The sequence below is a fragment of the Mus musculus genome, chromosome 17 (assembly GCF_000001635.26).
Source record: "Mus musculus strain C57BL/6J chromosome 17, GRCm38.p6 C57BL/6J".
Classification (NCBI taxonomy): Eukaryota; Metazoa; Chordata; class Mammalia; order Rodentia; family Muridae; genus Mus; species Mus musculus.
The window spans coordinates 22,434,371-22,452,858 of record NC_000083.6 but is presented as its reverse complement, the minus strand read 5'-3'; the positions used below and the strand labels follow the sequence as shown (position 1 = coordinate 22,452,858).

General features: G+C 36.8%; 1 protein-coding gene across 9 annotated transcripts in view; it reads right to left on the bottom strand.

Annotated features, from left to right (window-relative positions):
- Zfp946 (zinc finger protein 946) overlaps positions 1 to 18,488 on the bottom strand; it is a 32,508-nt gene that overhangs the window by 3,831 nt on the left and 10,189 nt on the right. For 2 of the 9 annotated variants that reach the window (XM_030250110.1, NM_001331196.1), the window contains 4 exons: positions 8,568 to 8,691; positions 5,966 to 6,062; positions 1,707 to 1,762; positions 1,090 to 1,155 (listed from right to left, as the gene is read on the bottom strand). In XM_030250110.1, the coding sequence (XP_030105970.1) occupies positions 1,090 to 1,155; positions 1,707 to 1,736 (96 nt within the window). In that variant the 5' untranslated portion in view covers positions 1,737 to 1,762; positions 5,966 to 6,062; positions 8,568 to 8,691. Of the gene's footprint in view, positions 1 to 1,089; positions 1,156 to 1,706; positions 1,781 to 5,965; positions 6,063 to 8,567; positions 8,692 to 18,488 lie in introns of all 9 variants that reach the window. The other 7 variants (NM_198003.3, NM_001331197.1, NM_001331195.1 and 4 more) reach the window with 6 other exon arrangements.

Below are 18,488 nucleotides of genomic sequence, written 5' to 3'. Positions count from 1 at the left end.
TGTGTTTTTAAATTGTATAACTATCAGCCCTGCTCACCTATGGATACTATATCAATCCTGTCTACATCTGGGTCTCACTTAATACTATGTAAAATGCTCAGCTGGACAACCTGAGACCTAAGTACAATACCCTGCCTACAACAAAGAGTTAGAATATGAAATTCAGAATTGTTGGACTAATTAAGAATCACAATTTTTTCTATAAACATAAAAGGAGTGTAAAATCACTGAGCCCATTCAGCATTTCAAATGGCACACAGAAGCAATTACTTTCTGCAGTTATTTCATGACAATATTCACAATTGAAAAGTAAATAGAAAAAAAACAGTATTAGACAGCATTAAAATTATTTAAAGTTTTCTCAAAGTTGACATATGCAATTCAGATTATAACAATTTAATAAACTCCATATGGTCTTTCAGTAAAGAATAGTTATCTATATGTAAATAAATAGCATATGTGATAATCAATACATTCAGATGAAGTAGAATAAATCTCTTTTATCAAATTGAGTGTTTATATTGAGAGAGAATTATACCAATTGTTCAGGAAATTTTTTAAACATTTCTCATGAGATTGACTTAACTGAAAATTTGAATCTTATAATATTAACTTTATTATTATTCTTCTTTTCTTTCTACAAACATTGCAGCTCACTACCATGCCTGACTTCAGTCCTAAGGGCTTGATGCACAACTCAGGGATTCAGGGGCATAATATATCACTCACTGTATATAAAAATATGCAGATGAACATTTATATAGTTAATTAAAATATTACTGTAAAGAAACACTGACACAACCCTTCAGGGTTTTTACCTATTTAATACACAGCTTGCGGGGAGGGAAGGGAGAGAAAAAAAGGAAGATAAATGAAATATTTTTCCTGCTTAAAAAAAGAAGAAGAATTTAAGAAGGACACTCATTTATGTTTCAAATGTTATGGTTTATGCACAGTACCAAGGCAATACTTTCCAGAAATTTCTTACTAATATAGTCCATGTGCTATAATACAAATGTACACTAATTACTTCTAAAAAATAAAACAATGGGGTAATAGAAAATAGTTATCTGTATCCTGAGAACTCACCACACTAAGCACTGGGCAGACTCTCCAAAGACAAACAAATTTCACATGTCTGCACATCCATGAACACTGTGTGACATAAAATGCCGAAAAGAGAATATGGCAATTGGTATCTCTCCCCCAAAACATCAATATTATATTAATAATATTATAATATATTATATATTAATAATATTATAATATTAAGAGAAAGCCACATATTCCTTCCATAATCTGTGGCTTTAGGGAGCTCAAATATTTATTATAAGGATTCAAGACAGTGAGTATATTCTAATTATATTCTTCCATTAAAATATACTTAGTATTTCAGTTTTCATTCACATGCAGATCCACATTCATGAGGTTGTTTCTGGAAACCTGATTACCCCTGCCTTACTTCAGCCCTTGATAATTTATGTCCTCTCAGTATAAAATCCAGTGAAAATATAATGGGACAAGGCTGTGCTTGTCCCATTATAAGTGAAAAATCTAGAGACTTAATTGATTATTGGAGAACAAGAACAAAGATAAATCACAAAATACAAACACTTTAGGTAACATTACCAGTGGGAGAGAAATAAAGTCTTGAATGGTTTAAGGAAAACAAGAATATTTCAAAGAAATGTGGACAGGACACTGACCTTGGAAACATTTAGCAGAGAAGCAGTCATTCTTCCTCTTGTTACTCTCCGAGTTCCTTTTTCAGGAAAACAAACTGGAATAATTATTGAAACTTCACAATAAAGGCTTCAAATATAGAAGCTAAAATTCATACAACTCTGTTATTGATAATTCTAAACCATATAAAAAACATAAAAATGAACATGATACCAGAATACTTATCAACATTCCTACCGAGAGCATGGAATGAGATATTAAGTGAAGCTTGGAAAATGAGTACAGTCTCAGCTTGTTAAACCTTAGCAGGCAACAGACACAAACAGAATACATGTATATGTGCTGCAAAATCCTACTACTCAGGGTTATTACTGGGAACTGATCTTCTCGGGACTAGAGTCAGGGTGAAATGGCTAGTGGGTACTAAGATGGATGCCTAGCACTAAGTGGAGTTTTATTAGCCATTACATCTCACCTTTTAGTCACATTTCATTTCATTCTATCTGGAAGATACATCAATTTTTCTTGTGTGTCCTGTTGCCTTAGAGTACAGACATGGTTTTCTCAAACTGACAAACTGCCATTAGATCTAGATATAGCCATTTTCATCTTTAAGAAGTCCTCACATTGTTCCTGAGTAAAAATGTATCTTTCCAATTTATTCTTCCTTTCAATGTGTATTTTCTAAGTTGCATGCACACTTTTGTGTGAAAATACTAACCACTTGAAATTCACGTGAATGCATTTATAAGTAGATATTGTAATTGAGGAAAAATATATCTTTAAATGGAATGTCCATGTGATAAATGTTCTAAGCCAATGCCTCTCCACCTTTTCAATACTGAGACCTTCTAATACAGTACTGGGAACTCCTAAGATGATGTGGCAGACCCACCTGTATATTGGTACAGGAATGGTATATCAGTTCCAAAGTCCATCAGAATTATGTGTTTTATGGTAATCTTAGGCAAATTCTATGAAAGGGTCAACTGACCCAAACAAGATTAAGACAGACAGGTTGAGAACTGTTCTAGGCAATGTCAAGGCAGAATCAAAAAGAAGCAATATGGCTGAAACTCTCTGATGGCTGCTATGCATAAGAGGATGTACACAGAGATAAAGTGAGTCATTTTAGGGTATGACCTTGAAATGATTCACTCATTATTTCAGATCTGTCAAAATCCTATCACGGTTGGAAACATCTTTTACAACATGCATACGTATATGTCTTAGTATTGTTCTAGGCAATTCTCAGGTTCCAAATTAGTAATAAATATGACTCCAGTGACAATCCTCAGTTCCTGGCTCTTATGATAATAATCCTTGTAGTTCCAAATGAAAGTAAAAATTTGCAGCATGGTTTCCTATCATGTGTGTGTGTGTGTGTGTGTGTGTGTGTGTGTGTGTGTGTGTGTGTATGTATACATATACACATACATATATACACACATACATATATACACATACATACACACACATGCATCCACATATAGGCATACAAATATATGTAATATGTATACATACATACATATATATACACACACAAACTGCGTATCTGAAAAATAAGGATTCATTCTGAATGTTGAAATACTATTACTACAAAAAGCTGTCTTGACTGTGATATTAGCATATATGCAACTCTTTTTATGTATTATATTGACATTATATTTCTCTCATGTCAAATAGTTCTCTAGACATTTAACTAACATTTGTATGATCTCATTCTATGACACTGCCTATGTAGTTTAGTGTAACAATGGGGAATAACAAATAAATGACATGCTGTAAAAAGGCATGAAATTAATGAGAATTGAAGGGGAAATTATCATTTCCTAAAAACAAGTGAATATCAACCTTTTATGTCATAAAAATAGGCCAGACAATTGCTGAGCAAATGTTTACACAATGTTTCCACTAATAATGTGTGAGCACTGGGGACAGACTCAGCAGTGAAATTTCCAACTCTTTTTTAAAACCTATTATAATCTTGCAAAGAGAATATTACAGAATACAAAATGAAAAGGAATGTTATAAAGTTAGCACACAAAGCTGGCTTTACCTTGATAAAAAGAGCAGATGAGTAAAAGAAATTATTTACAAAGGAAAAAAAAAATCATAGGCCAGTTGCAGGGATGTTCATTGAGAAAGAGCTTCTCCCTAATGGATAAAGGGAATGGAATCTTTCATGCCAAGGATGCTAGACTGCATCAACATCCACAAACCAAACAACTCAAAATATGTAAAAGTCAGTGAGAGAAGACACACAACATGTCAACATAGCCATGAAAGGCCCAGGGCAAAATATTACATTAGCTCACTATGAAAGCACTGAAGAATGTGAAAGCAGAAGGAAGATACCTCAGCATAATCAAGACAGTGGTCAACATCCTAATCCTGTCCTTACAAAATCTGAAGAGAGATGCCATCATTCTACTGTTCTTAGAAGACAAAAATGGGCAACAGCTCCACACTAACTCACGACAGTGCATCAATGTTTACAAAGAACAAATAAGACTTACTGCATTCTCAATGTGTCAAACAAGAAAATGAGGAAAGCATGTCTTCCCAAATTACATAATTTTGGAAGTGTATGTCTTCAACTCAAAAACTACAAACATTCCATAAGAAAGCTGCAATCTGATAATACTCTAATAAGCTATATAAAAAATATAAGAAAAATATCACTTGGTTTAATACATCCCTTAGGAATATGCTGAGAAGTCAGTATACCACTTATTATCTAAAAATGTCATGGATATGCTGGTATAGCATTCAAACTGCTAAAAGGGCTCCACAAATTGCTGAGCAAAAAATATTATCAGTGGCTGTCCTCAGATGCTGACTCCTAGACCTGCAGCACCAACATGTTGGGCCAGGTATACCCACCAGAGCAATAGCACCAAGACTATTTTATAATTAACAGGTGCCTTTCTGGATTGCATGGCGGTCAGCCCCCAAAGGAAATATATATTGGCACTGAAAGTTGGCCAAAAAGCAATGACTGGAAGAATCACAGGGTCAAGAAGGGAATCTATGACTGACGTACTGCTACATGAATGTCTTAGCGTTTCCACTGCTGTGAAGAAACACTAAGACCAAGACAACTTTTATAAAAGACCACATTTAATTGGGGCTGGCTTCCAGGCTCAGAGGTTCAATCCATATCATCACAGCAGAAAGCATGGCAGAACCCAGGCAGGCCTGGCACTGGAAGTACTGAAAGTTCTATATCTTGTTCCAAAGACAAAAACAAAAAAAACCTGTTTTACAGGCAGCTAAGAGAATAGTCCGAATAGTCCATGTTAAGAGACAGCGCAAACACTACAAATCTCAGAAAGGAAAACATTTAACTGTAGCTGGCCTACACTCTAAGAGGTTTTCTAGAGCCTGCATCGGTCACTGCTTCAATTTGTAAGGTAGCTGATTGTTGTTGTTTTTGTTTTTAGCTGTTGTTAAATTTCCTACACTGGTGTGGTTCTCTCTAGTATAGATTCATTTTTCTCATGAGTTGCATTTAGAATCAAAGGATTTATCATTCTCTTCTTTTATGCATTGTTCTCTAGGGTAAATTCATTCTTGGACTTTGATGTTTGAACAGAAACTAAAGCATTTGTCACGCTCTTTATATTTGCAAAGTTCTTTTCTTATATGCATACTTTTTATGTCTGTTCAGGATTAGTGATTTACTAGAGGAATATCTGTGGTTATGACATCAGCACTTATTGCAGTTTTCTCTAGTATCATTTGTAGTTTTTTTTTAAGTGTACATTGTGAGGATTCATAAATCATTCCCAAGATCACTACATTTGTAAGACTTCTCTTCAGTAGTCATATGTTGATGGGCAAAATGCTTTGAGCCTTGATCCAAGACTTTCCCATATTTACCACATATATGAAGATTCTCTGGAAAATGAATTCATTTAAGGCTGATACAGATTGTGCATGATTAAAAACATCCCCAGTAGTAAACTAACAAGTCTTTAAAATGTGCTGTCAGTAGGGGCTTTTCATTATTTTTGTTTCAATATCCTTTTGTGGATACTACAGTATAAATGTTCATTGTGACAGGATCACAACGTAAGAACTAACAAAAGCTTTCTGATGTTACCCTAATTGTATGCCATGCAGAAGGGGAGATAATACATTGTAAGACAATACTGCATCTGGGAAAGGAGCTCCCTGATGGATGATGCTGTCTTAGTTAGAGTTTTTATTGCTGTGAGGAGATGCCATGTCCATGGCAATTCTTATAAAGAAAAACATTTAATTGAAATTGGCTTACAGTTTCAGATGTTTGGTCACTTATCATCATGGAAGGAAGGAAGCATGGCAGCATGCAGGCAGATGTGATGCTGGAGAGGTATCTGAGAGTTCTGCATCTGGATCCGCAGGGAACAGAAAGAGACTGTGAGCCACTAACTAGCCTTGGCTTGAGTATATCAAAGTTGAAAGCCCAACCCCCAGTGAAAAATGTCTTCCAACAAGCCAAACCTACTTCAACAAGACCATACCTTCTATTAGTGACATTTCCTATAAGCCAATTGGAGCCATTTTCTTTTATATAACAACAGATGCTATATAGAATATTTCTATATTTTCATGTTTCCAAGGCAGAAATTTAAAAAAACCTAAATCAGAAAAACATAGTTTGCAACAGGAAACTATCATTTCAGAGATTGCTGAGTACAAATGGGGTAATGGGAAAGGCTGTAACAGTGAGAGGAAGGGGAGTGAGTTACAGAAACCCTTACTATCATATACCAGGGCAATTGGAATTATGAATACATGACAGCCTAGCTACTCACCCAAAACCTGCCTCAAAACATACATGAAACAGAAAGGGGATGAATGGGATGAAAATGTGAATAACAAAAGATGGGCTAGAGAATAAAGCGGCAGTTTTCCCCAGGGGCCCATTTGACACTGTGGGGAAGTTTCACATACCCATGAGACAAATGACAAGCATATACAAACCATCACTAATATTGTTTAGATCAATTAATAATTTTTAGAAACTCCTGATTTGAGTTGAATACTTTTCAAACTTATAGTAATTGATAAAGACTAAAGAGATGGTTTAAGTTATAATAAAGTTAGAGTTAAGAAATAGAATGTGCCCCCACCACTAGCAACACCAACATCAAAATAACAGGAAATAACAATCACTGGTTATTAATGTCTTTCAACATAATGAACTCAATTCCTCCAATAAAAAGACGCAGAGAACCAAGAATAGATGGGAAAACAGGATCCAGTATTCTGCATACAATAAACACACCTTAGCCATAAAGATAGACATTACCTCAGAGTAAAAGCCTAGAAAAAAGTTCTCCCAGTCGGTGAACCCAAGAAGCAGGCTGTAGTAGCTATTCTAGTATATAATAAAATAGACTTTCAACCAAAATTAATCAAAAAAAAAAAAAAAAGAAGAAGAAGAAGAAGAAAAGAAAAGAAAGAAGAAAGAAAAAAGAAAAAAGAAAAAAAAAGACAGGAAAAGACACTTTATACTCAAAGGAAAAAATTACCAAGATGATATCTCAACTCTGAACATCTATGCCCCAAACACAAGGGTACCCAAGTTTGTAAAAGAAACATTGTTAAAGCTTAAATCATACATCAAGCCACACACATTAATATTGAGAGTACTCAACATCCCATTCTCACCAATTGACAGAACATCCAGACAAAAACTAAACAGAGAAACAATGAAACTAATAGACATTATGAATCCAGTGGATCTAACAGGCCTCTATATAGCATTTCACAAAAATCACAAAAGAACATACCTTCTTCTCGGCGTCTCATGGATCCTTATCCAAAATTGACCATATACACTCGGTCACAAAGCAAGCCTCAACAGATACAAGAAAAATGAAATAAAGCCTTGTATCTTATCAGACCACCATGGACTTCAACAACAGAAACACTGGAAAGTTACACATTCTGGGAAACTGAACAACTCTACTCAATGACCTCTGTGTCGGGGACAAGAGAAAGGAAGACATTAAAGACTTTCTGAATTCAATCAAAATGAAGGCACAACATACTCAAGTATATGGACACAATGAAAGAAGTTCTAAGTGGAAAGGTCATAGCACTAAGTGCCTCTATAAAGAAATTAGGAAGTTCTCATATCAGCAACTTAAAATTACACCAAAGAGGCCTGGGGGGGAGGGGGGGAAAGAAGCAAGCACACCAAAGAGGAGAAGGAGGCAGGAAATAATCAAAATCAGGGCTTAAATCAGTCAGTTAGAAATAACAACAACAAAAACATAAATAAATAAATAAATAAATAAATAAATAAATAAATAAAATAAAATAAAATAAATCAAGGGAACCAAGAGCTGGTTCTTTAAGAAAATAAACAAGACAAACTCTTACCCAAAATAACCAAAAAAAGTGAGTCAGAATCCAAATAAACAAAATCAATAATGAAAACAGAGACATAACAAACGACATTGAAGACATTCAAAGAATCATTAGGTTTAATTTCAAAAACCTTTATTCCACAAAATTGGAAAATCTTCATGAAATGGATGATTTTCTAGACAGATACCACTAACCAAAGTTAAATCAAGATCTGGGAAACTATGTAAAGAGCCCTATAACCCCTAAATAAATACAAGCAAGTTTTAAAAGTCTCCTAACCAAAAAGATCCCAGGGCCAAATGGTTTTGGTTCGAAATTCTAGCAGACTCTCTAAGAGCTAATTCCAATACTCCTCAAACTATTTGACAAAATAGAAACAGATGGAACACTGCCAAACTCATTCTATGAGGCCATAGCCACTCTGATACCTAAACTGCACAAAGACACAACAAAGAGAATTTCAGAGCAATTTTTCTTATGAACATTGAAGCAGAAATAATCAATAAAATACTCACAAACCCAATCCAGGAGCACATCAAAGACATCATCATTCATCAAGATCAAATAGGCTTCATCCCAGGAATGCTTGGATGGTTCTATATATGAACATCCATCAACATAATCCACCATATAAATAAACTGAAAGAAAAAAAATCACATGTTCATCTTATTAAATGCTGAAAAAGTATTGGATAAAATCTAACACCCATTCTTGTTAAAGGTATTAGAGAAATCAGGGATACAGGGCTCACACCAAAAACATCAAAGAAATATATAGCAAGAAAATACCAAACATCGAATTAAATGGAGAGAAACTTAAAGCATTTCCACTAAAATGATGGACAAGACAAGGCTAGCCATTCCATCTTTATTGCCTCGATATAGTAACTGAAATTCTAGCTAGAGTAATAAGATAACTGAATAGATCAAGAGGATACAAATTTGAAAGGAAGAAGACAAAGTATTGCTATTTGTTCATGCTATGATGGGATACATAAGGAATGCCAAAAATGCTACTGAAGAACTCCTATAGCTGATAAAGACCTTCAAAGTGGCTGGATAAAAAATTAACTCAAAAGAAATCAGTAGCCTTCCTTTATACAAATGAAAATGGACCAAGAAAGAAATTAGGGAAACAACACCCTTTAGAATAGCCACAAATAATATAAAATATGTTGGTGTGACTCTAACACAAAGTGAATGATCTGCATGACAAGAACTTCAAGTCAATAAAGAAAACAGTTGAAAAAGATATCAGAAGATGAAAAGATTTCCATGCTCATGGATAGGTAGGATTAATATAGTGATCATCTTGCCAAAAGCAATCTACAGATTCAATGCAATACCCATAAAAATTCCAACGCACTTTTTATAGAGAAATTTCCAATTTCATATGGAAAAACCAAAAACTCAGGATAGCCAAAACAATCCTGAACAATAAAAGAACTTCAGGAAGAATCACCATTCCTGACCACAATCTGTACTAATTAGCAGTAATAATAAAAACCGCATAGTATTATTAAGAAACAGGCATGTTGATCAATGGAATTGAAATAAACCCACATACCTATGGGCACTTGATTTTTCATAAAGCCAAAACCATTTACTGGAAATATGAAAGCATGTTCAAACAAATGGTGCTGGACTAACTGGATGTCTACATGTGGAAGAATGAAGGACCTCAACATAAAAGTAGATACGCCCCTTCCGGTGGTGCCAGCTCCAGGTCGCATTGGGCACAAACTCAGCAGATGGGAGCAAACTCAGCGAACGACCCCACGGTCCCCAGAGGACTCTCCATACAATCTTAGGATCACTGGTGAGAGTACCACAAAATCGGTTCCAATCCAATTGTGACAGGCCTGTGACAGCAGGAGCAAGGACACGGGAGCCCTGCCTGACCAGCACCTCAGGTTCTTTTGATCAGTACTGGGATACCTTGGTTTCAAACACACCAGACAGACCCAGGGTTCTCAGAGGAGACACCACTTACAGACACTGTAACAGGCCCAGGATCTTAGGATTCCAGGATCCCTGGATAACAGGAGCTTGGTCACACCAGGATCTCAGGGTCTCAGAGGAAATTTGAGTGCCAATAACTCTGACGCACCCAGAATCTCAGGTACACAGGAGCCCAGAATCACAGGATCACAGAGAAAGCTAGACTCTGAGGAGTCCTGAATCAAACCAGATTATAAGAAGGACAGGCTCCAATCAAATATTTTGAGGGCATAAAGCACTTGAGATAATCAGATGCCAGGAGGCAAGCATAAGAACAGAAGCAACAGAAACTAAGGTTACTTGGCACCATCAGAACCAAACTTGCCCACCACAGCATCATCACACCAGAAAATCAAAACATGGATCTAAAGTCACTTCTCATGATGATGAGGAAAGACTTTAAGAAGGAAATACAGGAAAAGAGCTAGAAGCCCTTAAAGAGGAAACACAAAAATCCCTTAAAGAGTTATAGGAAAACAATACCAAACAGATGAAAGAATTGAACAAAAACATCCAGGATATAAAAATGGAAGTAGAAACAATAAAGAAAACCCAAAGGGAGACAACTCTGGAGATGGAAATCCTAGGAAAGAAATCAGGAACCATAGATGTGAGCATCAGCAACAGAATACAAGAGATGGAAAAGACAATATCAGGTACAGAAGATTCAATAGAGAACATGGAATCAACAATCAAAGAAAATGCAAAATCCAAAAAGATCCTAACTTAAAACATCCAGAAAATCCAGGACACAATGAGAAGAACAAACCTACGGATAATAGGAGTAGATGAGAATGAAGATTTTCAACTTAAAGGGCCAGTAAAAATATCTTCAACAAAATTATAGAAGAAAACTTCCTAAACCTAAAGAAAGAGATGCCCATGAACATACAAAAAGCCTACAGAAATCCAAATAGACTGGCCCAAAAAAGAAATTCCTCCTGACACATAATAATCAGAACAACAAATGCACTAAATAAAGACGGAATATTCAAAGCAATAAGGGAAAAAAGGTCAAGTAACATATAAAGGCAGACCTGTCAGATTTACACCAGACTTCTCACCAGAGACTATGAAAGACACAAGATCCTGGACAGATGTTATACAGACACTAAGAGAACACAAATGCCAGCCCAGGCTACTATGCCCAGCAAAATCCTCAAATATTGTAGATGGATAAAACAAAATATTCCATGAAAAAACCAAATTCACACAATATCTTTCCACGAATCTAGCCCGTCAAAAGATAATAAAGGGAAAACTACAACACAAGGACGGAAAATATGCCCAAGAAAAAGCAAGAAAGTAATCCTTCAAGAAACCTAAAGGAAGACAGATGCAAGAACTGAACCCCAACTCTAACAAAAAAAAATAACAGGAAGCAATAATTACTTTTCCTTAGTATCTCTTAATACCATAGGACTCAATTCCCCAATAAAAAGACATAGACTAACTTACTGGCTACATAAAGAGGACTCAATATTTTGCTGCATACAGGAAATTCACCTTGGGGAAAAAGACAGACACTACCTCAGGGTAAAAGGCTGGAAAACAATTTTCCAAGCAAATGGTCCTAAGAAACAAGCTAGAGTAGCCATTCTAATATAGAAAAAAAATCGACTTTCCACCCAAAGTTATCACAAAAAACAAGGAGGGGCACTTCATACTCATCAAAGGTAAAATCCTCCAAGAGGAACTATCAATTCTGAATATCTATGCTCCAAATGCAAGGGCATCCACATTCATTAAAGAAACTTTAGTAAAGCTCAAAGCACACATTGCGCCACACACAAAATTAGTGGGAGACTTTAACGTGACACTTTCATCAATGGACATATCCTGGAAATAGAAACTAAATGAAGACACAGTGAAACTAACAGAATTTATGAAACAAATGGATTTAACAAATATCTACAAAACATTTTACCCTAAAATGAAAGGATATGCCTTCTTCTCAGCACCTCATAGTACCGTCTCCAAAAATGACCATATAATTGGTCACAAAACAGGCCTCAACAGATACAAAAATATTGAAATTATCCAATGCATCCTATCAGTCCACCATGGACTAAGGCTAATCTTTAATAACAACAAAAATAAGAGAAAACCAACGTTGACATGGAAGCTGAAGAACACTCTACTCAATGATAACTTGGTCAAGGAAGAAATAAAGAAAGAAATTAAAGATTTTTAGAGTATAATGAAAATGAAGCCACACATACCCAAACTTATGGGACACAATGAAAACACTCCTAAGAGGAAAACTCATAGCTCTGAGTGCCACCAAAAAGAAACTCGAGAGAGCACACACTAGCAGCTTGACAGCACACTTAAAAGCTCTAGAACAAAAGGTAGCAAATTCACCCAAGAGGAGTAAATGGCAGGAAATAATCAAACTCAGGGCTGATATCAACCAAGTAGAAACAACAACAACAACAAAAAAAACTAATCGAAGAATCAACCAAACCAGGAACTGGGGTTGTTTTATTTTGTTTTGTTTTGATAAAATCAACAAGATAGATTAAACCATTAGCTAGACTAACTAGAGGGAACAGGGACCATATCCTAATTAACAAAATCAGAAATGAAATGGGAGACATAACAACAGAACCTGAGGAAATCCAAAGCATCATCAGATCCTACTACAAAAGGCTATACTCAACAAAACTAGAAAACCTGGATGAAATGGACAACTTCCTAGACAGATACCAGGTACCAAAGTTAAATCAGGATCAGATTAACAATCTAAACAGCTCCAAATCCCCTAAAGAAATAGAAGCAGTCATTAACAGTCTCCCAAACAAAAAAAGACCACGACCAAATGGGCTTAGTGCAGAGTTCTATCAGACCTTCAAGGAAGACCTAATTCCAGTTCTCCTCAAACTATTCCACAAAACAGAAACAGAACTTCTCTACCCAATTCATTCTATGACGCCACAATTACTCTCATACCTAAAACACATAAAGACGCAACAAAGATAGAGAACTTCAGACCAATTTACCTTATGAATACAGATGTAAAAATGCTCAATAAAATCCTCGCAAACCGAATCCAAGAACACATCAAAACAATCATCCATCATGATCAAGTAGGGTTCATTACAGGGATGCAGGGATGGTTTAATATACAGAAATCCATCAATGTAATCCACTATATAAACAAACTCAATGACAAATACCAAATGATCGTCTCCTTAGATGCTGAGAAAGCATTTGACACAATCCAACACCTCTTCATGATAAAAGTCTTGTAAATATCAGGAATTCAAGGCCCATACCTAAACATAATAAAAGCAATCTACAGAAAACCAGTAGCCAACATCAAATTAAATGGAGAGTAACTTGAAGCAATCCCACTTAAATCAGGGACTAGACAAGGCTGCCCACTTTCTCCCTATGTATTCAATATCGTACTTGAAGTCCTAGCCAGAGCAATTAGACAACAAAAGGAGGACAAGGGGATACAAATTGGAAAGGAAAAAGTCAAAATATCACTATTTTCAGATGATATGATAATATACTTAAGTGACCCCAAACATTCCACCAGAGAACTCCTAAACCTGTTAACAACTTCAGCAAAGTAGGTGGTTATAAAATTAACTCAAACAAATCAGTGGCCTTTCTCTACACAAAAAATAAACAGGCTGAGAAAGAAATTAGGGAAACAACACCCTTCACAATAGTCACAAATAATAAAAAATACCTGGGTGTGACTCTAAGGAAGTGAAAGATCTATATGATAAGAACTTCAAGTCTCTGAAGAAAGAAATTAAAGAAGATCTCAGAAGATGGAAAGATCTCCCATGCTCATGGATTGGCAGGATTAATATAGTAAAAATGGTTATCTTGCTGAAAGCAATCTACAGAGTCAACGCAATCCCCATCAAAATTCCAACTCAATTCTTCACTGAGTTAGAAAGGGCAATTTGAAAATTCATCTGGAATAACAAAAAAACTAGAATAGCAAAAACTCTTCTCAAGGATAAAAGAACCTCTGGTGGAATCACCATGCCTGACCTAAAGCTTTACTTCAGAGCAATTGTGATAAAAACTGCATGGTATTGGTACAGTGACAGACAGGTAGATCAATGGAATAGAATTGAATAGCCAGAAATGAATCCACACACCTATGGTCACTTGACCTTTGACAAGGGAGCTAAAAACATCCAATGAGGGCCGTGGGGGGGGGGGGGGGGGGACGGGACATTTTCAACAAATGGTGCTGGCACAACTGGTGGTTATCATGTAGAAGAATGCAAATTGATCCATTCCTATCTCCTTGTACTAAGGTCAAATCTAAGTGGATTAAGGAACTCCACATAAAACCAGAGACTCTGAAACTTATAGAGGACAAAGTGGGGATAAGCCTCGAAGATATGCGACAGGGGGAAAATTCCTGAACAGAACAACAATGGCTTGAGCTGTAAGATCAAGAATCAACAAATGGGACCTCATAAAATTACAAAGCTTCTGTAAGGCAAAAGACATTGTCAATAAGACAAAAAGGCCACCAACAGATTGGGAAAGAAGTTTTACTAACCCCATTAAAAAATGGGGTACACAGCTAAACAAAGAATTCTCAACTGAGGAATACTGAAGGGCTGAGAAGCACCTGAAAAAATGTTCAACATCCTTAATCATCAGGGAAATGCAAATCAAAACAACCCTGAGATTCCACCTCACACCAGTCAGACTGGCTAAGATCAAAAATTTAGGTGACAGTAGATGCTGGTGAGGATGTGGAGAAGGAGGAACATTCCTCCATTGTTGGTCGGATTGCAAGCTGGTACAAACACTCTGGAAATGAGTTTGGTGGTTCCTCACAAAATTGGACATAGTACTACCAGAAGATCAAGAAATACCTCTCCTGGGCATATACCCAGAAGATGTTCCAACTCGTAATAATGACACATGCTCCACTATGTTCATAGCAGCTTTTTCTATGAAAGCCAGGAGCTGGAAAGAAACCAGATGTCTCTCAACAGAGGAATGGATACAGAAAATGTGGTACATTTACACAATGGAGTACTATTCAGCTATTAAAAACAATGAATTTATGAAATTCTTAGGCAAATCGAGTGATCTGGAGGATATCATTCTGAGTGAAGTAACCCAATCTCAAAGAACACACGTGATATGCACTCACTGATAAGCGGATATTAGCCCAGAAATTTAGTCTACCCAAGATACAATTTTCAAAACACATGAAACCGAAGAAGGAAGACCAAAGTGTAGATACTTCATTCCTTCTTAGAATGGGAAACGAAAATACCCATGGAAGCAGTTACAGAGACAAAGTTCAAAGCTGAGCCTGAAGGAATGACCATCCAGAGACTGCCCCACTTGGAGTTTTACCCCATAAACAACCACCAAACCCAGCCACTAGGCAGATGCCAACAAGAGCCTGCTGACAGGACCCTGATATAGCTGTCTCTTGTGAGGTTAAGCCAGTGCCTGGCAAATACAGAAGTGGATGCTCACAGTCATCTATTGCATGGAACACAGGGCCCCTAAAGAAGGAGCTAGAGAAAGTACCCAAGGAGCTAAAGGGGTCAGCAACCCTATAGGAGGATCAACAATATGAAGTAACCAGTATCCCCCCAGAACTGTTTCTCTAGTTGCATATGTAGCAGAGGATGGCCTAGTCTGCCATCAATGGGAGGAGATGCCCTTGTTCTTGCGAAGATTATATGTCCCAGTACAGGGTAATGCCAGGGCCAGGAAGCAGGAGTGGGTGGGTTGGGGAGCAGGGTGGAGGTAGGGTTTAGGGGACTTTTGGGATAGCATTTGAAATGTAAATGAAGAAAATATCTAATAAAAGAAAAAGAAATTAATCCCTTGAGGAACCAGTAAATATCTGAAAGATTCAGAAAACATACTTTATAAAGCTACACACTTATAGTCCAAAATACTAGCATTTACTAAGCAAATTTTTATTCCTCATTAATTGTCCACAAACCTCAAAAGCACACATGTCAATCTGTTTTGGAACTGGTAAATACCCAAGGGCTTCTCACATGCTTATTACTTGCTGAGACCAGAGCTAGATCTAGTAGTATGCTGTAACCTATTACCTGCCACCCCCCATCCTAGATTATCAATCAACCCTTAAGAGTAAAATCTCACATTGAAAACCCCACATCCTAACCTAAAGCCAGGTAGGAAGACAACTGACAGGCTGGAAGCAAAGCAATATGACAAGCTTTGATAGAATATCCCTACCTCAAATCACTAACGCAATACCAGTGCTCCCAGTGAAATGAAATTCAAGATACAGAACGCAAAGTACAATTTGAAGGCTATTCAACAATGTCAAATGACAGAAAGAGGAAACAAGCTCCTGAACTCCAAGAGGATGGGAACAAGCTGATTCAAGAACAAGAGAACTCTCACAAATGGCTGAGGAAATAGTAAGAATAATGCAGGATGTGAATATCATGATCTACAGAAATCGAAAATCTCAGAAATCCTCAACTGGAAAAGAAACCAGAAATGAAGAACTCTGTAAGCCTCATAGTAATTCAATAAAGAGCCTGTCCACCGCAGAGAAGACAGACATCAGTTTCAATACAAGCTGAAGGGGCTGGATCACTCCACTAAATTATAGGTGAAACAAATGAACAAGATTCTTGCTGCATTAAAGCAGCAATATAAAAAAAATAAAATAAAAGTGAAATTCTAGCCAGACTCAGTGAGGAAGAGCTTTGATCTTAGTGCTCAGGAGGCTCAGACAAGCAGATATATGTGAGTTAGAAGCCAGCAGTGTCTCCATATCACATTATAGGCCAATCAGGGATATAGAAATAAACAAACAGAAAAGCCAAACAAGACATTAAAGGTGTATTTTCTACATTGATATTAAAACCCTCTAAAAACGTGCCTTTGGGCACAATTATAGCATGAGTATTAGAAGACTGAGTATACTGGTTAGAATAAGAATGTGCCCCATTTCTTATGTACTTGAATGTAAGCTCTAGCTGGTCAGATGTTCTGGGAAATTTAGCTATTGGAAGACTATTGAATAAATCATGACACTGACGAGAGGGTCTGAGGAAAAAATAGCCACAAACCACCTCTGTTCCCTCTCCCTCCTTAGTGATTGTGGCTAAGGATGTGACCTATCAGCTTTCTATTTCACCAACATGCTGCTTGCTGTCAGGCCTCCCTGCCATGGTGGACTCTTACCCTCTGGAAGCATTACCCAAAGTAACCTCTTTCTTTTTTTAGGTTGCCTTCATCATGGTGCTTTACCATTTTCTGATTTGATTTAAGGCTTCATATCAGAGACAACTCATGTCACGTTTCTAAAATTAATCAAGAACAAGAAGTATGATAGGTCATGTGAACTCTAATGGGGGATTATTACTGTTGTTTTCCTATAAGGTCCCAAAGACAAACTTCCTTTTATGTTGTTGTGTATATTTAAAGTAAAGTACTGTGCTCAGACTTCATGAGTGAGGCTTCTTGCTGCTGTAAAATTTGCTGACACTGTCCCATTCTAGTTTCTAGGAAAAACTATATATAAGATGTTCTATTTCGGGCTGGAGAGATGGCTCAGTGGTTAAGAGCACTAACTGCTCTTCTGAAAGTCCTGAGTTCAAATCCCAGCAACCACATGGTGGCTCACAACCATCTGTAATGAGATCTGATGCCCTCTTCTGGTGCGTCTGAAGACAGAAACAGTGTACTTAGATATAATAATAAATAAAGCTTTAAAAAAAAAAAGATGTTCTATTTCTTAATAACGATGCTAGACACTGGGTGGTGATGACACATGACTCTAATCCCAGCACTCAGGGATTAATCCCTCTTTCAGGAGGGAGAGAGTGGTAGATCTAAGCGTTCAAGGCCAGCCTGGTCTACAAATCAAGTTCCAGGACAGCCAGAGCTGAAACATAGCATAACTCAATCTCATAAAACAAAACAAACCTAGTATGGCATAAGACATAGCTTGTGTAAGGTCTCCTGCCATCTTTTCTATCTTCTTTATTCTGACCCAAGACAAAGAAACATCCTGGAAGACACAGTGGGAAAATGGAAAACCTAGAGACAGAAGATGATGATTATGCGAGGAAAAAAACTTCTGGACATGAGTCCTCTATGTTGATCATCAAAATGCCTCATAAGATTGAGTTCATCAGCATTTCTTTCATCAAGGCTGAGAGGGGCCCTGAGGCTGAGACCTTACCTGCCTGCCTACAGACTGCTCACAGCAGATGGCGAAGGGGGATCTCTTTCAGAGGTAGAGCCATTTAGGAGATGAGGACCAAAAAAGTAATCTCCTAACCATGCTCTGACACGGAAAGTTAGATAAATGTGAAAATTTAATGAAATCTTACAAAGAAACAAGAAAGAAGACTGACTTCATTTCTGCAGCTGCCTTCTGCAGGATTTGAATAAAAATTATTAATTGAATCAGAATATAGTCCAAGGTT